Genomic DNA, 24,813 nt, shown 5'->3' with positions numbered 1-24,813 from the left:
TCTAAGCTTTATCAAGTACCACTGATCATTTAGATTGTCATTGAATTTACTCCTCCAGAAGTATTTGAAAAATGTCAAAGACTTTCCTAGTGTACATGCTTGGTCCTAACTTGTAAAAGCAGTTGCTTTTATTAAGTTTGTAATAGTTTCAAAATGTTTTTTTTTTTTACAAATGAAGCAGAAATCTGAATGTGTATTAAAAAATTAAAAAACCTGTTTTTTGGAAAAAAAGCTTTTTGGTCATCCTTCATACACTTGCATAAAGTAACATGTTTCTGCAGTGTGCACAGAATGGGTGTTTTTACTGTTTGCACCAAAACCTGCTTTGATATTGGTGAACTTCTGGTTTTAATTGATAAATCGCGGTTGTTGTATCCTACTTAAAATTTTAAAATAGGGACTGCAAATTTTAAGTTTGACTGGATGCCTAAGGAAATAAATGTATGCTTTATAATCCCTAGCAGTCAAGGAGTGGAAGCGAGATACGCATACCTACCCGTTATGCTTGGATGAAATTCCCTAAGAAAAAACATGCAGGGAACACAGAGGATGTGAAGCTGGAATAAAAGAAAATGCTTACTGGCACGATTGCTAGAAGGTCTGCAGACTTGCAGCATCTCTTGTAGCTGAAGACACATCCTTTTGGAAGGAACTACTAGTGATATTCTTCCTGTGCTTCCTTACACTTCTGCCAGGCACAGCCAGGGTGACAGGCTGAACTCTTGCTGCTTTAGCCTTTTATCTCTGTTTTATGTGTTGTAATTTACTCGCTGATAAACTTTGCCTTGCTGAACTTTGTATTTAATGCTATTAGGGAAATCTGTGCCCTAGTGTGGGTTGCTTCTTCCAGAATATTAATTCCTCTGCAAAATTGTTTTGCTTGTCTGCTGATACAGGGAGTAAAATACTGGTTTTGGTTTTTTTTTTTCCTGGCATGTTGCATGCCAGTGCTGTGGTAGCAAGTGAGTCAACTATCCATTCATTTATTTGTTTCTGAGATGATTTCAGACCTTTCTGAAATGTGACCTAGCCAGATGTACTGCATTTCACACTGGACTGAGGAGCTAACCCAGATATTTCTAGGAGCTGGAGTTAACAGCAAACCAGATGGTCCTGCTACCTTTAGCAAAGAACTGTCAAACTCTTCTGTCCTTCATGTAGGTTCTACATGACCTTAAGTGAAATATTTTAAAGGTGATACATGGCCAGATTTAATTATTCTTCAATATGCTGTTGCAGTGCCACTCAAGATCAAAACCTTGTCTGCTTGCACTGAAAAAAAAAAAACTATTGGTATGTATTTCTCTCACTGTTGTGAGCCCTCTTGGGCTGGAAGGTGCCTATGGTCAGATCAGTGACTGTTTGATCTGAATGTCAGCTTGTACACGGACCTGAAATTGACTTTTTCACCCATGGGTGACAATCTGACTTTGAGAAGTCAAGACAATCTTGATGTGGTAATTGAGAATTGGCACTTGTGCTTTCGGATGGCTCATGCTGTGCTAAGAAGGCACATGGGCTGTCTTCACCCCAGTTTCTATGTTGGTAAAAATAGCAGGGAGTGATGACCTCCTCCCAGCTGGAGCTGTGAGGTTATTGTTTGCACAGGGAGTAGTGTATGTGAAGAAGCTGTATTTCTGGATATGTGCTGCTGGAGTAAACTGTCTTGCATGTAATGACCTGTTTTAAATGGAATGATGGACTGTGTATTACATTCTGATGTCCTCTGTCTTTCTTCTGTTAGTAATTTCTTCACTTCCTTTCCCCATTTTCTGAGCTTTCTGTCACTTCTGTAGATCTCTTGAGTACTGTTTTATGGCATCTCCTTTCTTTTTAACTTCCATAGTTTCTGTGCTTCAGGAGGAAGAGGCTGTCTTGCCCTCTCCATTTTCTTGGTGCTGTCCCCTGCCTTGTGAAGCCCCACAGGTTGCACCAGAAGAGTGCTCTGGATTTAAAACACCTCTGTTTTATTTTTGCCAGGTTGACAATTTACCTGTTATCATTCTCTGATTGGTTTCCTGTTGCTTTCTATGGCAATGTCAGCTGAAAATGTGCCTGAAAATCTCCCTCAGTTTCTCCCTCTTGCTGTGCTGCATGGGTGCTGGACCTGACACTGGAGCTGTGTGTGGCACTTGGCTCACCTGTAGGACAGCATCTCAGTGCTTCCTCCCAGGGACACCTGCCTGTATCTCAGTGTGGCTCTGGGCTGGATCTGCTGGATCTTCCTGCTCTTTCCTTCGTCCTTCTTTCCTTTCTCTTCTTCCTTTTGGCCCATTGCTGGGTGGTGGTACTGATGCCAAGGCAGTCTCTCTGCTTCCTTATCTACTGCAGTGCAGGAGGAGCTGGGGAGGAGCCCAGCCCAGTCTGCTGCTCTGCTGGTTGCTGGTGAGAGATGAGCAGGTTAGACCCTGTAAGTGTGGGGCTGACCACCTTGTTTTCTGTTAGGAGTGATGCCTTGTTGGTTGGAGGAGGCTGTTGGTTAGGAGGAGGGTGAAACGTTTGCACTGGTGTGATGATAGCCTGGGAGGCAGTTGATGGTTTTTGGGTGGATGATTCACACAGCCTGCCACTGTGTAAAAAGTTGAAGGCAAGTGCACACAGATGTACATCAGTTGTTGTGTGTAGCTGTCTTTTTTTTTTTTTTTCAGGCTCTTGGTAAAACCCTATGCCCTCTTCTTTGCAATAGCGTCCACCTAGAGTAGATGATCTTTAGCATTAGGGCAGTCCTAATCTGAGAAGGTGGGACCAGGGCATACAGTGTCTTCCTTACCACTCTGTGTTTGTTTCAGTACTGGCTGGAAAGCTGTGCAGGAGCAGAGGGATTTCCTGGTGGCACAGGTTGTTGGAATGGGCATTTAGCAAACACATGGGGAGGGTCAGCTCTTATTGCCAAGCAACCACATGCTGTGAGCATGCTGCAAGTCCTTTCTGGAACATGGCATTTTTCTTGTTAAACTTCACCTGCCTTGTTTTGAAAAAAAAGAGATGTTAGGGCACATTTTGTATGTTTAGGGAAGAGAGAGAAAAAAAAAAAAGAAGGCAAAAGCAAACATCTGCTGTGGCATGTTTGTCCTTGTTATAGTCCTGTATAGTCCTGTTAGGCCATACATGCTGCTACTGTAATATAAGTAGTTAAGTATAGGAGCTCTCTTCTTAGGCTTTTACTATTACATTTTAATACACCAGTAATGAATTTCAGATGTGTGTTAATCTTGGGCTAATCCTTCTGATTTGTGGACCACAAAAGATTTAGCTTTATCTAGACATTTATTATTAATAAATTTTTACTTCCCTAATAGCTGCTTCTTAGTTGCCCTTAAGAGGGCTTAATTTCCAGTAATTTTAATTTTATGCAGTTAAATTGTAAACACCTCAAATAATAGTCCAATATCAGCCATATGAAAATTGACACCCTGTAACCATTCAGCTTCATAGCTTTTCTGCTATTGCAGATGGGCAAGTTGTGACAAAATAGAAGAAACAAACACAAAACCAAACCAAACAGTAGCTTACTCACTTTCAGGGATTTTCATATAGTCCACTTCTGAATCATCAACTCCAGCCATGCTGGTTTGATCTTTTTAAGCTGAATATAAAGTTACCTGAAATCTATCTGAGGAAGTGCAATGAAGTATTAGAGGCAATGCTGTTAATTGCCTCTCATTTTCAGAGAGACTTAAAGGTAATGCAAGCCTTGCTTATAATGCCTCACATATTTTTATTTGACTAGCAGATGTGCTTTTGGGAAAGCTGCTCTCCAGCCCTGGCAATGGCTGCAAGTGCACACTTTGCAGGCAAGTAGGTGAAGGAGCATTTTCAGTAATTTTGGTGTTTGCCATGTTAATATAAGTAAAACCATGGATAGGAAAACAAAGCAAATAGCTCATTTGCACCACTTTCAGTTTAGTCTTGGTTATAAATTCAAGCATAAGTTTTAGAAAACATCTTCGTTCCCTTGTCTTCAACATAATTTTTCTTATTCATGTTCTTCTGTTGCTGCTTTGGGAAGATTTTCTCTTTGTGGTGAAATTATTGCATTGATCATTACTGGTCATTATTGGTCATGCATGGTCATTATTGCAGAATGACCAACTCTGTCAGGGCAAAATAGTCCTCTCCAGGGACAGAGAGTGTATCAAATACTGCACTTACATGTAAGGACTGTGTGTATAACTCTTTTTGCAGAATTCTTAATAGTAACCTCAAATATTTGCTTTATTTGTAGAAGACTTTGCATTAATCAAATAATTTAATCACCTAGGAGAAACACATAGTCAGTATGAATAGTTTAGGTGTCTGCTTGTCCTCTCAAGATCCACCATTTTATGTTACATCCAGGCTGCCACTTGAGATAAGAAAGATAGAGGGCAAAGCTGGCTGTTCATTGCCACCTTATCTTCCTCTCCTCCCCCTGTGCCCAAAGTGCACAGGATAAAGCTGCATTTGTTTTTGTGCAGGTCTTGGTAACTTTTAGTGCAGTGGAAATAGAATTAGGGAAGCACAACTCCAGATATTTTTTTGTGTGTAGAAAACAGAACTCGCTTTCTGGAGAACAAATGGACTTTATATACATTTTAGACACAGGAATTCCTCAGGCAAAGAAAAAAAGCACTGTGATAAAGTTGTGTGTTTTTTTGAGAATTACGAGGAAAAGGAGAGAGAGTGAGAAGGGAAAATGTTTTCCAAGAGGAGAGTGAGAAGTAGTCCTTTGTTCTTGATGTTTCTGAACTTCTTGTACTTTTAGATAGACTTTTCTCTACTTCAGAATCACAAAATCACTCCAGCTGGAAAAGACCTTCAGGATCATTGAGTCCAACCATGACTCTGCTGAGCCCGATGCTTAACCCGTGTTCCTAAGCACTTAAACACCAGGGATGGTGATTCAGCCCCCTCCCTGGGCAGCTTGTTCCAGTGTTTAATTACCCTTTCAGTGAAGAGGTTTCTCTAATATCCAGTCTAAACCTCCCCTGGCGCAACTTGAGACCATTTCCTCTTGTTCTGTGGCTTGTTACTGGGGAGAGGAGACCAACACCCACCTCACTACACCCTCCTTTCAGTTAGTTGTAGAAAGCAATAAGTTTTCCCCTCAGGCTTCTTTTCTCAGGCTAAACAGCCCTGGTTCCCTCAGAGGTTCCTTATCAGACTTGTTCTCCAGAACCTTCACCAGTTTTGTTGCCCTGCTCTGGACTCTGTCCAGTGCCTCCCATGTATTTCTCATAGTGAGAGGCCCAGAACTGAACACAGGATTTGAGGTTTGGCCTCACCAGTGCTGGGTACAACAGGACAATCACTTCCGTAGTTCTGTTGTCTGTTCTTACATAGACCAAGATACCATTGGCCTTTTTGGCCACCTGGGCAGACTGCTAGGTCAATATTCAGTCTGACAATATCCCCAGGGTCCTTTTTCTCTGGAGAGCTTTCCAGCCACTCCTCCCCAAGCCTGTAGCATTGCATGGGGTTCTTGTGACCCAAGTGCAGGACCCAGCACTTGGCCTTGTATGTTGCATCTCATACAACTGGCCTCATCCCATTGATCCAGCCTGTCCAGATCCCTCTGGAGAGCCTTCCTACCCTCAAGCAGATCAACATACAACTTGGTGTCATCTGTGAACTTACCCCTCATCCAGATCATTGATGAAGATATCAAAGACCCCAACACTGAACCCTGGAGAACAGTATCTGTGAGCTGCATTTAACTCCATTCACCACAACTCTTTGGGCCTGGCCGTCCAGCCAGTTTTTACCCAGCAAGGTGTAATATTGATTTAGGCCATATTTAGCCAGTTTCTCCAGGAGAATGCTGTGGGAAACATTGGGAAGAGGGAAACAGTGTCGAAGGCTTTACTAATGTCCAGGTTAGGGTCAAGCTGCCAGATATTGTTGTAGCACCTAGTGAACTGCAGTCAGTGATTTACCATCTCACCCACCTGCAGAACTCCACAGATGTAAAAATTAAGAAATCTCAAGTGCAAACTAATACTTTTTGTTACTGCTTGATAAAAGCCAACTTCTACTTCAAAATTTTGTGAAGACACATGAAGAAGCTGGAAGGACTTGGAAGTAAAAAGAGAAAGTTAAGACAGCGTATCATGTTTGGTGCTGTGTGGTTTTTTCTGGTTCATGGTTTTGTGTTGCTTCAGTTAGAAGCTGGGCTTTCTAAGCAAGAAAGAAGTTTTTAATGAAATGTCTGTTCACAACAGCACACTCCTTAAGGAAGCATGAGAAATACAGAAAACAACTATTCTTTTTAAGCCTAGAAACTGTTCTTTCAGGTGATGAGATAGTGACACTTGCAGTAATGTAGATGAACTTGCTTTATAGAAGACCTCGGCTGAAGATGTGAAACTGGTCTTGTCTTTGGATGTGCTTGGATATCAATAGGATGATAATTTGACACACCTTGGAATGCTTGGGAAGATTTTCAGAAACCTGAATAATATACATGAATCAGAAGAAATGACCTTAAGTAAAAATTGTTCTCATATACCTTTTGCATATATATACCATTACATAATGCTTTCCAGTTTTTAAAAATTGCTGTTCATTGCTCTAATATTTCATTTTGGGGCCTGGTTATTTTTCTTAGAGTGACCAAAACATAATTCTGTTGTTGCATATCTCTAAACCTCTGTCTCAAAAAATAAAGATTGACTTTTCATTAAATAGGCAGTCTCAGCTTTACAAAGTGGATGAAGAGATAAATGACCAGTTTGTAATCTGCTTATCTTAGTTTATGCTACTTTCTGCCCTGTTGGTAGCACATATGTATTTATCTCCTCAGTGGGAATTTTCCTAGTTTTTTAAAAATTATATGTGAATGCTGATACCTGGTCTAGCGGGAAGTTAATAATCTCTCTCATTTAACTCAATTTCTCTCTGTGGCCCCTGAATTCTGCCATGTTCTTCCAGCCCTGTTTTCCCTCCTGATACACTGGAGGGCTTCTCCAAGTCACTTGGGTGGTGGGTATATGCTTGAGAAGCTTTTGTGCATATTCAGACAGGGCAAAAAATGGGATTGTTATACAGACTTTCAGTTTTCCAGGAGCTCCAGAGATGGCTTTGAGCCATTACAAGTGCTGCCATCAATTGCTGTACACTCCCTTCAGACCAGGCAGTGTTTGGCTAGCACTGGATCCAAATGTTAATACTTGATGTTTCTTTGAGTTTGTTGGTGTTCTGAGGTCCTAACTTTTCCTGTAGAGCTGCTTCAATTATTTCAGCGATTTCTGGTTACCAAAATTAAGCCAATCAGAAAAGATCACCTGTCACTTTATGTCCTCCTGGTTCTCTTTCCCCCGTGAAAACAAAACTTCACAAAACAAAACTTTGAAAACAAACTTCCAAGGAGTTTTTCCATAGTCAGTGTGTGGGTTTGGTGAGATCAGGCAACTCTTAGCAGCCCTTCATCTGTAGATATTTGTTTCATACCAGGGAGGACAGAAATGAGTTCAGCAGTCATGTATCAAACTGAAATGGGGCCATATGAAAATGTGTGTATCTGCTTGAATGCCATCTCCTGGCATTTAGGACACGAGTCCACATTTGTCAGAGCAGTCTGTTGCACTGCCATTGGGAATACACTTGGAACAAAGAGGTACTTTGGAGACTACTCTGACTCTGAGCCAACAGTCTCAGTGTGATGTGTTTAGCACTGGAGAGAGAAAAAACAGATGCGTGCTTGTTTTTGTATTATTTGCAAGGAGGATCCTTTGTACAGCTTCCAAGGTCTTGAGGTTCCTGTACATTGTGCTGCCTTTTAACTCCATTGCTGTAGTGCACTCAGATGAGAGGTGCAGTTTCCACAAGCAATTGAAAATGCATGTGTGCTGGATTTTAAGGTTCTTGGGCCTCCTTGCTGCCCTCTGTCAAAGCCCCAGAGCAAAGTGCAGCGTTTTCTCAGGGCTTTTCTTGGTTCTGTACCCATCGTCATATACATCATTAGTGTTAGCAGTTGTTGTTGTACAACAGAGCTGAATCCTTAGAGTTGTAGGATAAAAACGCAAAACTGGATGGATTTTAGTCAATTGATAATACAACAGTTTTATTTTCTTTGATAAGTTGCAATCAGTCATTAAACTGGCTGTAAATTAAAATTTAAGAGTAATTACACTTTCATGACTGCTGCTACTGAGGCACTGCTTAGAGTGTGAAGGTGTACATTGCATGAAATTCAGAGATGCAGATAATAGATGTCATCCTGAAAGATCTTGTTGCCTTCGTAGGAGTTAGTGCAGAAATTACTGTGTGAGGTTGTTTGCTCTCTACTTAGGAAGTAGAACAGTCTAACAAACATTATTAGAAGCCTCTAAAATATAAAAGGTTTGTGTTTTTACCTTAGAACTCTACCAAAGTTCTTGTCATGTGGCAGTCATTACCCACAGGGCTGGACACACAGTTTTGGCACCCTGTGGTCACTGGACACCGGTTCCTGGCTGAGTAATGCCAGGGCAGATCAACTCCTTCATCATGCACTGCAAGTCTTCAGTGCTGTGGGGCAGGGATGCTGCTCAGCATCATGATTACAGCAGTGGCTTGATAGTAAAACCTCTGGGTGGAGAGGCAGTGGGTTTTGCTGCAGAATGTGGGAGGATGGGTGGTTTTCTTTCCCTTCATTAAGTGCCAGCTGTCTTGCTGGGTACCCTGTGGTGTTCATCTTGTAGCAAACTACACCACGGGTTGCCCTGAGTGATGTTTTTTCCCATTTTCACTTCCTCTGGGCTCATCATTGTCTCAGCATGGCTCTCCCCTGAGAGGCTGCTACAAGCCCTGTTGATGCTGCTACAAGCCCAGTCCCACTTCTTGATGGGGAGCCAGAGCCTTAGGGGCCATGCCTCTGAGGAGAAGGTGGTAGCAAGGTAGTGGCTTAGTGGAAAACAAGTAGTGTTACTGAGGCCATGAGACTGTTTTGCAGTGTTATGGCCCTGTGGTTAGGGCATTGTGTGATATCCCATATGCTTACAGTGCCATCGTGGCATCTGCCTTGCCCATCTGTTGCTTGAAAGCAGGTCAGCAAGAGACATCTTGCCTAACAATGGCAGTGGTCAGATTGCGCTGGTGGTGATAAAAAATGTGTTTCAACGCAACAGAAGAGCTGTAAGGTCAGCAGCCAGGCAGAGGTGCAGCTGCCCCATGACTTGGAGCTGGCCCTGAGTGGCAGGCAGGATCCAGCCTCACCACCAGCCTCACTATGTGTGGTCTCATCCGTGGGGAAGCTCCCTACCTGGGCAGTGGTGGAGGAATAATTTCAGGAAAGAGTTTTACTTGTTGGAAAGCTGATCACCCCCAGATCCTTCTTCAGGGAGAGAGAAAGAGGCTTCGCCAGAGGACAGTCAAGGAATTTTTATTTGGCTGTTTTGAATTGCTTATGGGAGCATCCTGGTTTTCTCAGACCTTCAGAGAGGGGGGGGAATGACAGGTTTCTGAATTTCAGGGTGAGGAGGGAGTGCTCATGTTCCTCCTGAGCTCTCCTGCCTCTGCTGCTTCCCCTTGCTGCAGAGGACAAGGCTGCAGTAGCTTCTTCAAACACCCACCATTTCTGACTTTCACAACAAGCCTGCTTAGATTTTCTTTCATACGTTTTTCAGGGACTTGAGACACATGGCTTCCATCTGTATCACTGTGGGGCAGTGGCAGTCAGCACCTCAGGCACTGTAGGGTTTTCTGCTGCTGAAGCAAAATGCAGCTGTGCAACCACCCTGACCTTTGAGTGAGTGAGTGCAAGGCTTGGGAGAGCTGCTTCATATGCTTGCTCTCTGCCTCAGTGCTCAGGTCACTTGTCTTCAGCCTCTTGGTGAGGCTCAGAGCAGGAGGTTGGTTAAGGCAAAAGCCACCAGAACAGGATGCTGCCATCCACGGGTGGTCACCTGGCTGGGTAGGGAGAGGTTGGGCAGCTGGTGGGTGAATTGGGTTTGTGAGACATCTTGCTTAACATGGTGCTGGGAGCCACTCAGCTGTGATGCTGAACCCGTCTGGATAGAATTTGGCAGTGGGGAAAGGACAATGTGTAATTGCCAGAGAGGTGGTAACAAAAATAATTATTAAAGATTGTATAGAAAAAACCCCAATGGTGCCACTGAAAACAACTCAAAATGAACAAAGATACTGGTCGGAAGGGAAAAATTAAAAACTTGCTTATTTCAAGTGGTAGTAAAACTGATAAGGGACAACAGCAGATTGCTATCTAACCATGAAAAGAAAAGTAGACAATAGCAAAAGGGAAGTGAGAGAAAAATGAGAGAAAGGAGGGAGTGACTGATCTGTAGCTGCTTGGACCTTGTATAACCACCATCTCCATTTATGTAAAATGATGTTAAGGGTCTGTGTAAAACAGAATCAAGTCTCCTCACTCTGGCTGGCAGACACACTCATCTGTGTCAGCTATTACACAGGGTGCAAAGCTGTCAGCAAGCCAGACCTCACTAGTGATGTTGGTCACCTTTCACATTTTACCTACGGATATTATTTTTTGTCCTGATTTACATTGTCCTATTGATTGAAGTTGTAGGTTGACATTTTAAAACTGAGGACTGTACAATAAGCACATTGATAAACATACACATAGTAAAGACCTTAACACAGAGATGATGTATGTGCTAGCCATATGTAAGCATAAATGGTGCAATTACTTTTTTTTTTTTTAAATGAGACTGGAACAATGTGGAGCACTGTGCTGCCCTTGGGAAGTCAGCAGCTGTGTCATATTGTAGAATAAAGTTTTGCATTCCTTGCCATTTTGTGGATTTAATGTTTCTGCTTAGTTTTTGTGCCTGCCTGTTAAATGCTGTGTGTGCCATGTGCATCACTGGTTTGTGTCTAAATCTGTATTCCTGGCAACTGGAGGAGGGCAGGGAGTTGAAGAGCCTGTACTTGACCGACTCCTTGACCCGTGCTTTACGTGCTTTGTTGCTATTAACTGCCTTTCTTCAATAGCTATTGTCTGATTTCTGTCTTGGTGTGTTCTGTCTTTTATTTGAGGCCTTTGCTGCAAGCCTGCTGCCTCCAGCCCAGGAGGTGCCTGCTGCCTGCTTAGGTATTTCTGTGGCCTGTTGCTGACCCAGTTTCTGCAGCATTTAAACTGCCCATTTGAAAAGGGGGCATTTCTGGCCTTTGTCAGTGTTGCCACTGTTGCTGGGATAATGTGGCTGATCCTACAGATGTGGGCAGTCGCTTTAAAACAAACACACCCATCTGCCTTGGTCCCCGTTCTTTCAGTTTTTCTTGGATTTTTTTTCCCTCCTTGTAAATAAATACAATTGTTAATTCTTTTTTGGTCATCCAAGCAGTGGTTTGCATTTTGGTGGGTGGAGAATGTACACTTCTGGGATTATAAGACGAAGACTTCTGCTCCCAAAGTGAGCTCATTTAGGATATGGAGAACTGCAAGCTCCTTAATGTCTTGTCATAAGGTCTGGCTTGGAGGCTAGGTCCTGCTGGAGTGCTCACTGCACTGGGGACAGTGACACTTGGTTTGAAGACTTGCACTTTTAAAAATTTTGCCTCTCTCTGCTGAAATTTTACAGGCTGTGAAATGGCAAAATGAGGTGTCAAAATGTAATCTTCTGGTAGCTGCAAATCCATCTATTACCTGCTGCTCGCCATGGTTTGGGGTGGCACCTCATACTTCCTTATTCCTTCTGTCTTTTTGCCATACTCCTGCCAAAATCCACATCGTACTACTCCTTTTTTGGAGCAAAATGCTGCCATGGAATGACATGATGAAGCCTGTCCAGTGCTTGAATGCACTTGCCAAGCTTGCTTTCATGCACTTAGGTGACACATGTCCATATCTTTGAATACACCTCTAAGAAGGGGCAAAGTGCTCCACACTGGTCCTTCAGGACTCATTTATTTGGTTGTTACCTTGCAGAGAAAGGAGTGGCAGGAGATGTACAGCCAGACTTGGTTAAATACATCTCTGGACTTCAGAGAGATCTTTGGCCTTTTGAAGGAGCTTTTCCTATCATGGGCAGCTTGGTATCAAATAGGTTAATATGTGGAGCATGCAGAAGCAAAGTGCATCTTTTCTTGCAGTGGAAATATGCCTCTGCTTTGAGGCTTGTTTAAGAAACTAAAAATGGTGTTCCTGATTCCTTGCCCTTAGCTTCACAGGTGAAAATGTCAAGTTGTTGAACTCTGGTTAACTTCATAGCTTTGAAATAAAGGAAGAACGGCAAGATTCTAGGGGAGGTGGAATCTTAAAATAGTACTTGATAGCAAGTACTTTTTTTCATTCATACAAAATTATCAAAAGATGACTGCTGCTATTTTTCTTTAGCTTGTTTTTCCCCTCTTCCTTCCCCTACCAGCTATCCTGCTGCAGGAAATAAGTGTTAACTTCTGGGGTTAAGGTGCCCCTTGCTGGAAATCAGAGCTAGAGGTTAGCATGCCAACCGTAACATACCTGAGGTTTTCCTGGTGGTACACATTTTGTTAATAAACCCAGTGAAATAGGGTGTGTTTCATATGGTTCTGCTTTGTTTAATAGCAGAAGGTTACAGCATTTTGTACGTCAGAAGAATTGGCTCAGAGCATGTGCTGTGCATTGGCTTCAAAAGATCCCAGATGTTTTGTAAGGACCTGGTAATTTCTGCAATAAGCATTGTAACTACTAATCCTCTTAATGCAAAAATTTTTTAAAATTTTTGCCAGTTTGAATTTTTTTGTATAAATTTCCTGCTGTTTTCTTTAACAGTATAATCTAATGAAGTATAAATACACAGTCAGACTTGGGGGTAAGTCTTAAATACACTTTGAGAGTGGTTCCTTTTATTAATAGCACTAAATCATGGAGCTGTCTTTTCACTTTGCATACCACGACCCAGAGTGCTGAGTGACACAAGACAGGAGAGTGCAGCAAGCTGCTATTTTCAAAAGGGGCAGCTGAGGGAATTTGGCAGGCTGGCTGTCTGGTGTCCTGCTACCAAAAGGGTTTACTGCCTTTAGCTGGGAAAGCAGGAACGATCCAGTACCGGTGGAGGATTGCCCTGATCTCTTTCTGCCTACAGGAGGGGATGTGCTTAAAAGCAGAACTGGAGTTTTGCATGAGGAGTTGGAAAAGCTTTTACTTTAGGTATATATGATTTGGCTAATGAAGCATATAGATGAAGATGAAAATGCACCCTGCAGCACCATGCTGAAAGTATCTAAGAAAAGTGTAGCTCTGGTCCTCATCTTTATGTTTATTCTTTGCATCATATTTTTTCAGTCATAGTACAGCTTGTGTGACGTATTCAGTGACATGAAAAAACAGGTATTTTTAGAAAGCTAGTATATGTAGCTTAAATTCTGGCGTGTTTGCACGTTTCATGAATCTTGTATGAAATTTCTCTGTTAGAGAAGAAAATTAAGTTTTAATAAGTCTGCAATAGCTTTTTCTCCATATAAAGCAGAAACATAGCACTGATAAAGTCTTGGTATGTTATTTAAACTAAGGTTGGCTAAGAAGATTTTGAAAGATACCAATGTATTTAAGTTTTTGAGGGGGCATTCCCCAGTGTCTTGCCAGTTTGTAAACTTCCTAATGAATCTAGACACTATGTTGCAGTGTTTGCTTTTCCACAGTAATAGCATTTGAAGCTATTTGGTAAAGCACAGTGTAGGTAACGTGTACTTTTCCATGTTGAACCCATTTTGGTTGTTCATCTTTCATGTTTATTTAAACAACGAATGGTATTGGATGTTGGTAGGTTAACCACTGAAGTTAAAGGTTGATGCTCAGATATTATAGTTCTAGGGTTTTTTTAAAAAGTTTGGGTGAGATTCACAAAAGAGAAGAAATGCAAAGTCCAGGCTGATGTTTTCCACTGGTGTCAGGCTTGAATTTTGCAGCTTAAGAAGAGATGTGAACTCACTGACATTCTCATGACTTCTTTTCAAAGCAGGTGGTATCTCTTAAAGTGCTAAATCTAAATTTTCTTGTATTTACTTAGTTTCCTTTCTAGTTAGTGTTCTTTTTTTCTGTTTTTTTTTTTTAGGGGATAAAGAGGAGGGACTGTTTAGTATGTAACAGGTTGGTGTGATGGTTTCCTGTAGGCCCAAGATTTACCATACGAATCTCTCCCTTATTTGTCTTACAGGCTTGTTCTCTTTCAGTATAAAAGGATCTAAAGGGCTTGGATTAATGCAGAAACAGCAAAAGGCAGTTCTTGCAGGAAGGTGATCACTCTTCATTGCTGTAGGAAGATTACAATTCTTAATTATTAAGCAGGTCAAACTTATCAGCAACCATTGAGCTCTTTCATGCGTTTTGCAGAACTGTTCTAGCTTGAAATGGTTTCTGTCAAGACAGAAATTTTTGGCCATGGCTGTAAATAAAAAAAGGAAATGGTTTGGTACAATGATATTTGACAAGAATGTAACTTCCTATTGCCGTGAGCTTTGCAGCCCCACTGTGCTTCCTGCCCATGGCCCCGCCTACTCTCAGCCCAGGAACCAGAATCCCCCCAGCCAGAGAAATAATAAAAATACATTGCCCTGGTATGTTAAAGTGAAACACTTGAAGAGTTGCTGCTGAGTCATCTTGGAGAGATTTTTGGGGTAAAATTCTGTGCTTGATGAAATGATTTTTAATTTTTTTTTTTTAAAACAGTAAATACAGAATTGCAATGGATGCACTGAAAAGGCAAAATATCTCTTCCTTTTATACTGCTCATTGTCCTGTAGGCACTCTGTAGTAACAGAAAACAGGTTTGTTGTTATTTTGAAGAGAATTAATTAAGGAAGTTGTGATAGCATAGATACCTGTCACTTCCTTTATTATATTCCTAATGTTACTGGAGGACTATGCTTAAAAATAGCCCTTGCCAGTGAAATCTGCCATGGTTTTGCTGTTGAAAGGACAGATCTCAATACTTTATACCTAGTAAGTAAAAAATTAGTGTGCTCTCCTTAGGTACAAGGCAGGTGGGTTTGTGCTCTGTCTTCTGCCTTTCTTGAGGTTCTTTTATCCTTCCTCTTTCACAGGGCCATGCTGTGAAATTTGACTGCTTTCAGTAAAATGCTTTGAAAACTGTGGGTAGAGAACAGTCATTTAAATTTCATGGTACTTCAGCACAAGGCTTGCAGTTATTCCTTTGCTTTTAACCAGTGAAAGCAGTGTGCTGACACCATGGATGCTGTTTCTCTGGGTACTTCTCTGTGTGATCTTCCTCTAGGGTTCATGTTTTTAAAGTGTCTGAAAATGGCTAAGAGCAGCACATCTCCACTTGAGAATGTTTCATTTTCAGTTTAGAGGCTCTGGGCAGGAACTTGGGCAAACAGTGTGAGTTTTTAGAGGTATGGAGTTTCATAGCTCTTCTTGAAGTGATTTTAAGTTGTTAAGGGTTGAGCAGCATTGTTCAAATATCAGCCATTTAGTTACATGTATAAAGGAGGCCAGGGTGTTTTCAGGTTGGGCTGCCTTTTTTAATACGCTTAATTAAGATAGGCAAAAGTTAACATCTCAAAAATTATTTGTGATCTTAGCATCGATTTTTTTAAGAACTGGGTTATACAGGCAGTTTAAACATGCTTTGGGTTTTTGGTTGCTTGCTTGGTTCTTGTTTTTTGCCTTCTTTTATTGGAGGGGATTTGGTAACTACAGGGCAAGCAAATTACTCAGAAGAAGCAAATTTGCCTAAAAAGCTTTGATGTTTAAAAAAGGGGAAAAAAAGCATAGAATGAGCTTCTTTGTCTGCTTTTGGTATTTGTGTTTTTATTTCACATACTCATGGGCAAAAAGCATTCTTTTAAAAGAGGTGAAATGCAGTATTTTCTCATAACCCTAGAAGTCCAAGATCTGGTAATTAAAGATAAAACAGCAAGCATGCCAATTCCTGGAGGAGTCAAAGTGCATGTTTATATTAGGCAAGTGACTCTCCTAATTTATGTTGGGAAGAATTAAAAAAAAAAACACAACTTTAATGTTTCTGCAGTTTTAACAATTCAATTTAACAGGTGATTCTTAAAAAATTGATTCTTAAAAAATTGATTCTTAAAATAGTTAAATTTTAAAGCGGCTTAAAAAAAGAAAGGCAAACTAAAGGTTTCATTTCAGAGCAGTTATCAGTAGAGATCACCTCTTGAAATACTGCAAAGTGTGAACAGGCAGTTGTTAAATTATACAACACAAAAAGGAAAATTAAGGTGAATGTTCTGGTTGCCAGGATATTTGGGGTTTGCTAGCAGTGGTACAGATGCTTCAGAGGAAAATATGTTTGTTCATTTTGTTCTAGTGGGCCACGTACACTCATCCAAATCAAATAATTTAGATATTTCTCAGCCTAGATGAAAAAAGACCCTTTTTTGTGTGTATCCACAAGTAGTTTCAGATTCAGCTTAGGGCCACATAGGTTCCTGATTTGCACACTCAATTTACTGATAACCCACTTACTGTTCTTCCAGGTCTGTGCCTGGGGGATTCTTTGGGTTTTTATACCTTTTGATTTTTTTTTAAGTTTTTTTGTTTGTTTTTTTGTTCAAGCAGACTATCTGTCCAAGATGTCTAAAAAACACAGGTCCATCTGGACCTTCTCTAGAGAGTTTTCGTTGTAGCTTGAAATCTGGGTGGATAAATGATTTAAAGAGGTTTCAGAAAACGGTTTCAAATGAACTTAAGTAATTGTGAATTAATTTCTTAATTTAGTACAGATTTCAGTTATTTCAGAAGATGAGGACTGATTTATGGGAGGGAATAATTCCATCCTGTTTTTAAACATGCTTTATTGTGCTGCTGCTAAAATACAAACCAGAGGCACATCTGGAGAAGAAAGCCCTCTGTGTTCACCAGGACGCTCACTATAGTCCTTCATGCTTCACTGCTTATCTTCTCTGCTAGATTTCTTCATGAGTCTTATCCTGTTATCACAAGCCACCTTTAACTTCTTTGGACATTTTACAAGGAGGTTGTTTGGGTATGAGAGTAGGGAGAAAAGCCAGGTTTGTTTTTTTTTTTCCCTTCCATTTATATTCTGTTGAAAAATGTGACTTTATAGGTGGTGTTCTGAGATACTGTGAGTTTGATCATGGCAATTTCATTGTAGCTTTGTAATAATTAGAAACAGAGTGCTGCTGATTTAGGTAACTATTCTTTGAAGGGTCTAGCAGCTTAATTTTGTAGGAAGAGATAGCATAGGTAACAAGAGGAGAGAAGGTTACCCAGAAAGACAGTGGAAATAACTCCCTTCAGTGGAAATGGCAGTAGAAACACCAGGGCTAGAGGGGAGGAGTCTGCTCAAGGTGCTGGAGGAGACTGATTGAATGGAATTAACCAGGAATGGTTTGTGCTTTACTTGTTAAGAAAGGCTTACCTGGCTCTTTCAGCACTTTTTGAAATAAACAAAGTATCAGCCTATTGAAAATCTGCTGAGTAGGTCTTGGCTATATTCTGCTCTGCCAGTTTCAGAAGTTTGTTTTTTAGAATAGTTGAAGATTCCTAGACCTATCTGTCTCCTAAATTCATGACTTTGGCATAAATCATGCTGTTTGTTTTTAGGGAGATTTTCTTACCCATTTCACTGGTTTATTTTGGTTTAGCTCCCCTCTCCTGTTTTGGTTTAGCCAAAGTGTGGAAAATAACAGGCATGAATGCACACGTTACTTGGTGGGTAACACCATTTTGGCCTTTCCTGCTTTCCACAGTCTAGGGTTTGGTCCCTGATGTACACAGCATAGTTCAGAGGAAATAAAGATGACCACTCTTCTTCCAGAAGCGGCACAGCTCTCTGGTAAAGCATGTAAGTGAATTCCTAGCAATGGGTTGCCAATCCCAAGCATTCAGAAGCAGTGAGTCAGTCCTCCTCCTCATCCCCAAACAATGTAGTGCTAAAAATACTGAAGTTTTTTGCCTTCTAGGTTTCCAGTGTTTAAAACTCACATTTTTCTTCTTTTAGTTGCTGGACACTTTCTGTATTCTATATTTCTGTTTTCTTATTTCTTATATTTCTCTATGGGGTTGCTGCAAAGTGAACTTGCTTTGTGATTTCTGAAGACTCTTGCTGCCTCTAGGGAAGAAGTTAAATTTGGTCACAAAACCCCCAGTAATTTATAAATACTCCTGTTTCAGTTTTCAGCAGAGTTGTCTTGATGGTAAAGTCAAGTTTTAACTTAGTATTTCCAAGCAGTTTTATCATCTGTTTTAAAATTGCTGTATGTCTTTCAGGAGCTGCAGTTTAACCTTCATGTAAGCACTGATTGGTACTTTTACTGTCTTTTGGCAAATGGAAGGTTGAGAAAAGAGAAGAGACTGGGTAGAGGCTGGGACAAACCAAAGGTTTATATCAGGTCTGCAGAAGACTTTGTTTCAGTCACTGTTTCTATTTGAACGTCAACTTCCACTTTATTAACTGTTTTCATTTGTCAAAATAATTTCTTTTTATCAGCTGTAATCAGAGCTATTAAAAGTATTTGGATTTGGTTGTTCCCATACACTTCAATCTCATCCTCTTAGACTGCTTTTTGTTTATCAGGTGTAGGCGAAAGGAATTAATCTAAAATTGGCAAATGAGAGTTTTTAAATACTGTTTCTGCTTCAGTTTACATATAAAAATTGTGCTTTCCCATGCTTTCGTATCTCAAAACCTCATCCTGTGGTTTCGTTAATATTCCTGCACTGCACATGGCAAGTGCCAAAATGCCAAACATAATTTAAATTTTACATTTATCAATAAACTGAAAAATAAAACCAGTACCACCTAAGCAGATTCACTCAAAAAGGGCCTCTTGTACATTAAGAATCCAGTTCTTTTTGCCTGCTGCTTCCAAGAAAACTCTGCAACCATGTATAAAAAGACCCAGCAATAAAATGCCTTTCCCTGACTTGATTTTTCTTTATCTGCTGTGAACAAAGAGCACAAAAAGGAAGGATGAAGAAAGGATGTGAAGTAGCAGTTACTTTTATTCTCAACTCAGATGTTGGTATCTGAATCATTAGATAACATGCATCCTAAAATAATATTAAGTAATCAATTAAAGAAGTAGAAATACAAGGAAGACTTGAAGGAGCTAATAGAAGAAAAAGGAACACAGGCATGAACTTCTTGGCAGGAAACTTCCATTTGTTTCTGCTCAGATGCAGCTTTTTCTACTGATTGCTGGGTGTTTATATATAAAGCTAGATGAATTAACAGGGTTTTGAAGCTTTGTTTAAAAAAAAAAAAAAAAAAAGAGACGTAGCAAAACCAAAAGACACCAACACATTTTATTCAGAGTAGATTTGGCCTTTTGTTTGGATTTTTAGGAGAAATACTTCTCTTGTGATTTTGGCTAGTGAAGTATGAATAATGATGTTATGTAGAAAGATCTTTTTCTTTTGCACTTTGGGAAGAATATGAGTCTGCTTATTTGCAACGAATGTGTGTAACATATTTTGCACATGAACACCCATGGTTTGTGGCTGTGAGTACATAAAAATCATACCGATCTGGTTTTTTACCTGTTGTTACTAATTACATCAAAGAGTAACAGAACTGAAAGAAGCCAGGGCCAAACAATTTCAGCTATGTATTTAACAGCATTAGCATCCTCTTTTGTTGGTCCCTCATCAACAGAATACGTAAATGTTCTTTCCTAGGGCAGGAAATGCTGTAAAAGACTGGAACATCTGGGTTTTCCTCTGATGCCCTTTTCCCTACAGAGAAGCACCTCTGGCTTTTCAGTGAGGGCTTAAGATTTTACAGCTCGTGCTTCTTTTAAAAACAACAAAACCCCATAACTTTTCCCTATTTCTCTGCTTGTGCAGGTGGTCAGGGGTTTTTGGATTCCTTCATCCTCCTCCCCACGCTGTCACCCATCTTCCTCACCTCATCCCCTCCTCCACTTCCTTTTTTGTTTTCTCCCCATTTTTTGTTTTCTCCTCAAGCATCCCTGGTGTGGGGGGTTGTGTGCACACTTGGGATTTCTCCCTCTCTGTTGCATGTTTTCTGTGAATTGTAGTGATGAGCTGGAGCAGGATGGAGCTGTAGGTCTCTGGGGCTCACCTTACCCTTCACCCCCAGCTCCCATCCCACATCTCCCCTCTTCCCTGGCTAACTGTGGAGCCCCCTTGCACATCACCAATGCTTCAGCTCTCCTTAATTTTCTTCCTGGGCATGGATGGTTCAGGGTGTCAGTGCTTTAAATACTCTGTGAGGATGGGGAGGAGAAAAGGCATTGAATTGTTGGGCTGTCAAGAGATAATGGGGTCAGTTAAATTTATTTTTTTTTAATACAAAGGCAATCACTGCTACGGGTTCAAAGTATTTGCCAGGAATTCTCTTCACCACCACCCCCAATTTTTTTCCTCCTGTTTCCCTCCCTCCACTTATTTTTGCTTAGTGTTCCCTGAAATGCTGGCATTGACCTGCTGAATCAAAATTCATCATTCAGAAATCAAAACTCCACTGGTCTGCCTGAAAAAGCAGGGAGGTGCCACTGAGTGTTCAGTTCATCTTTGTTAGATGGCACCCTTAATGTGATGTTAGCTGATTTTAAAAGCAGTTAAAGAGTAGTTTAAAATCAGGCTTTTCCTGTGACAAAGAGGGCTATTTCTTTAAAATTGTTCTTTCAAGGTTTCCAATCTTAGGCTGATATTTGTAGGTCTTTTCCAGGCCTGTAACTTTCTCGTAAAAATGACCCATGCACCTTTTTGGACGTGTAGTCTGCAGCCAAAATAGAAAATTTTGGCATAATTGGAGGTGAATCTATTAGTGGGATGAGTTTCTTAAATAAATAAATCCAGAAAGCATATGTTCTGTTTTAAAAAGTTACTTGAACTTTTAAATGTCTTAATAAATTGCCTTTGACATTTATTTCAGTGTCAGATCTGCAGAAATCTGAATGTGTTGAATTGTGTCTGGAGCGTGGGGATGCAGAAGGGTGTTCTGCCAGCTTCCAGCTGGCTTTAAAACACTTGTGGTAAATACACTGGAGGAGTAAATTCCTAATGTAACCAGCCTGTCCCTGTCTATAGTGAGGAGCTTTAAAATCGTTGTTCAGGTGCAATGAGCAGAATGATCCCCTGCCCATTCCTGCTATTTCAGTCTGTGGTCTTCTCCCTTGGGGCAAAGGAAAACCAAAACAGTGGTGGATTTCTCTTTCCACTGGTCTTGCTGTTGAATAAACTGTTCTCAAGTTATTTTTTTGGCACTGCTTTGGGGCTGCTGATAAGTGGTGCAGACACCCTGGAGGTAGCCAGCAGGCAGGGTTATGAGCACAGCACAGCAGGGATGGGGCTGTTCTGCTTTTGGGGCCAGGCTGGGGCTTGGAGCAGTGCAGCAGCTTTTGAGGGGTGCAGAGCAGAAGCTGGGTGTCTTGTAACCATGGGCCCACTGGGGAGCAGTGTGCAGGGATGCTCTGGAATCATCTGCATGCTCAGAAATCAGCTCAGAGCCTGCAGTTTGTCAGCTGAGGCTTTGCTTTGGCCATCCTGGATCCAGGCTGCCTTCGTGCAGCCCTGGGATCCCTGCTGCTGCTGTTGCTCTCTGAAGGTGTTTTCTGGCTGTTAGAGTGTTGGCTGTGGTTGGTTTCTGAACAGTGAATATCGGGCATTTTTAGGAACAAGCTTAACCTTGTTCACTCAACCCAAACGAAATTCAGTCTCTTAGGTCCACAGCTGCCATTTGCACCTAGTGCATTAAGTGCCTTTTGCAGAGAGTGAGTTTTGAGAGGAAAAGAGCTGATGCTGCTTGATCTCCCCAGAAGGCAGATAAGAGAGTCTTGGGGAGCTGCTGCCTAGTAGATGATTTGGCACAGAGGAGGACTCAGGTTCTTGTGCTTCTCAGCAGTTTTTTTCCAGTGGGAAAAGGTATTTCATCAGTGCCTTTGAGATGCTAGAAACTTAAGCAGGGATGGGGTTCAAGGTGATCCTATAGTGTATAAATTACTGGCTTAATTTTTGTTTTGCAATATATGTGTGTGTGTGTGTGTGTGTGTGTGTGTAAAAAAAAAAAAAGATCCAAGGACCCTTAAGAAATGTCCTTTTTCCCAAATGTCTGGAGCTTTTACTGTAGTAGTAATTTTAATATGTGTGTGTTTACAACAGCAATACTCGTACTTTTTTCTGGGTATGTCCTTGATGCTGGCTTTTGGAAGGGGAAGAAGGTGCTGGTTGCTGCAGTGTTTCAAGGAATGGAACAAGAGCTAAGACAAGGTGGTTGGAAGGAGGCTGTGATTCAGCCAGACTTTGCTGTTCGTTATCTGTTCTTTAGTTATTTTCCAGCAGCTCCTCAGAAATGCAGCTGAATACATTGCATTCTTCCTGCCACAGCAACAAGGGGATTTACTCCCTTGTCTGAGAAACATTTCATAAAATAAATGTGATTTTTCCTGACTGGTAATAAATTATGATTTCTCTAATGGTTTGGAGTGTAACAACAGAATTATGTACCTACTTAAGTATATTAAAGGTGTAATGTTACAGAGCTATGTTTTTAAAGTGGGGACCAATTAACTGTGCTACCACACATTATGCAGAGCAGCTGGATAACTAATGAGACCACAGTCCATCCCTCCCTGCTCAGACTCATCCTTGCTAGGAGTCTCTTCGTAAGCATCATCCAGTAAAGATGAAGCTGGCTCTGGCTGTGTAGCATGCAGCCTGCTTTTGGGGAAGTTTTTAACAGCATAGCACTGGGTACGTGGATGAAATGACCAAGTGCTGGTCTTGTTTTTTTACCACAGTGGTTGTTGCAACTTGTGGAGGGCAAGATTTAATTAGGAAAAGTGGTGGAGATATCCTGGGATTTCTGACTATGTTGTACGGCATTGACTTATATTGTAATAAGCTAAAAGTGTGCTAGAACTGATGAGAACTTCGTTGTGAAGTTTCCTAGGGCAAAGGAAAGCTGATGATGAGTGTGTTTCATATTATTTCTTTTTTTTTTTTTTGCATATAAGAAATGAGTTGGCTTTTGCAATAGAGCCACAACTAGGCAACCACTTCTTTTGATGCTGGATTTTGCCCAAGCTGCTGTTCACTCCGCTGCATCTTTCAGGTGTGCCTGTAGCAGTGCTTGTGTGAATGTCAAATTGACAAGGCAGCGGATCTGCTTTCTGCTGATGCAGTTTTCATCCCCCAGGTCTCTTCCAAGTTGTTTTCCCTCTGTAGCTCACTGTGCAGCCCCATACACAGATGTAGTGGCATGGCAGCAGGGATATGTAAAAGGAAGGGAGGTTGTCCAAGCCAGAATTACCTTTAAAATGGGATACTACTCAAACAGCTCTCTTACTGGCATGAACTTTTCAGCATGTGCTCCTGTATGGAATCCTTCATAAAATGTCAGCCTTATGGCAACCAGAGGAATGAATGAAAAGATTTGGAAATAGAAGAAAGATCTTTCTACCCTGCAATGTGTTGGGTCACGTCCACTAAATATTAATTGCAGCTTCTTTTCTTTGTTTCAGCTTCTCAGCAAAGATGGCTCCAAATGGGAAGGCCTTACATTTTCACCCATCAGTTCTGCATTTTGGAATGCAGTGAGTATCTTACATTATTGCTATTTTGATTGCTAATGAACCTGGAATGAACAGCAGTACTGGGCTATGTTTGAATAAAGAGACATTAGCTGAGATTCTGCCATTCTCAAAAAAAAAAAAAAAAAAAAAAAAGAAAAAGAAATAAGTCATTCCTTCAGAGTTGGAACTGTGTTTCTTGCCTTGCAAAACTTTGTAAATGACAATCAGCATAGTTCTTGGGAGGAAGAAAAGGGAATAGGCAGACGTAACACATTCAGGGTACATTTCAGGTGATTCTGTATAGATGTTTCTGATTTTTGAAAAATTGCCTTCCTAGTTGAGGGGAGCAAAACATAGTGGTAGAATACTTTTTTTCCTTTTTTTTTTTTTTTTAATTCTCCTTTAAGAAAAGTTTAAAAATTATTCTTGAATGATAATAAGTGTTTGGTCTACCAGTAGCTGGAAAGGAACACAACTCCCCACAACTCCCCTTGTGATCTTAGGGAGTGTTTGAGAGGATGTAGAGAATGAAAGTATAAGCTACTGGGTTTTAGGATGTGTTAGCTAAAGCAAAAGCTTTGTTGTTGTAGCTGACAAAATGAGATTTTGGTTATTGAAACTTTTGAATTCAAAACTTTGTGCCTGATATGGATTGTTGTTTTCTTGAACTCTTGGTGACTCAAATGAATTTTGCACCTCTCATATCCCAATGTTACTTACTTGTCTTTGTATAATAGAGAGTTTTGGGGGCATGTTTCCAAAGAATAGTTACAACTAGAAAACAGTTGCATATCAACATGTTTTAGAGTGATTTTTGTTCCTTGCTTTTTTGTGTGTTGCCTGTGCTTTATAAAGTGAATATTTTCTTTCTTTTTTTTCCCTTCCCTTTAGATTACTGGGGCTACCCAGAGCTAAACTGCTGCATGCCTACAACCCTTGTAGAGATAGAGAAGTTGTAGTGAATTCAGTGTTTACAGCTACTAGACAGTTTCATGTGTCTCCTGCTCATAGCCGGGTGAGTGTTGATGTACTTTTGGAAACTATGTAATGGCCAAGTGCCAAACCTTCATGCTTCCTTTGGACTAAGCTTTTCATTCTGTGTTTTTTCTTCATGATTTTTTGTAGGACCTCCAACTTTTTTTTCTGTTTTGCTAGTGGTTTTGGGTTTTTTTTTCTCACTTCTGCTTAGACTGGTAAGGGAGAAGACATCCAAAAACTACAGTTGGAAATGTGTTTTACAGTAATACACAAAGAGAAGAATTTTTCAGTGTTTAAGAGGCTGTTTAAATTTCATGCTATTCTGTGCAGCATTATGCAGTACTCCACAGGCATGTGGGTGTTTTACAGCCTTGAATTTACAGTCTTTTGAATGGTCTTGCTGCATGTTCCTCAAAAAAAACCCCAAAA

The 24,813-nt window shown here is 40.8% G+C and overlaps 1 protein-coding gene across 1 annotated transcript in view; it reads left to right on the top strand.

The window, feature by feature from the left end:
* TMEM131L (transmembrane 131 like) overlaps positions 1 to 24,813 on the top strand; it is an 80,619-nt gene that overhangs the window by 12,549 nt on the left and 43,257 nt on the right. The window contains 2 exon segments of the mRNA XM_030449895.1: positions 23,356 to 23,427; positions 24,298 to 24,421. Coding sequence (XP_030305755.1) covers positions 23,356 to 23,427; positions 24,298 to 24,421 — 196 coding nt within the window.

The sequence above is a fragment of the Calypte anna genome, chromosome 4A, assembly GCF_003957555.1.
Source record: "Calypte anna isolate BGI_N300 chromosome 4A, bCalAnn1_v1.p, whole genome shotgun sequence".
In the NCBI taxonomy this organism is placed as follows: Eukaryota; Metazoa; Chordata; class Aves; order Apodiformes; family Trochilidae; genus Calypte; species Calypte anna.
This window is presented reverse-complemented; position numbering and strand designations above follow the sequence as displayed.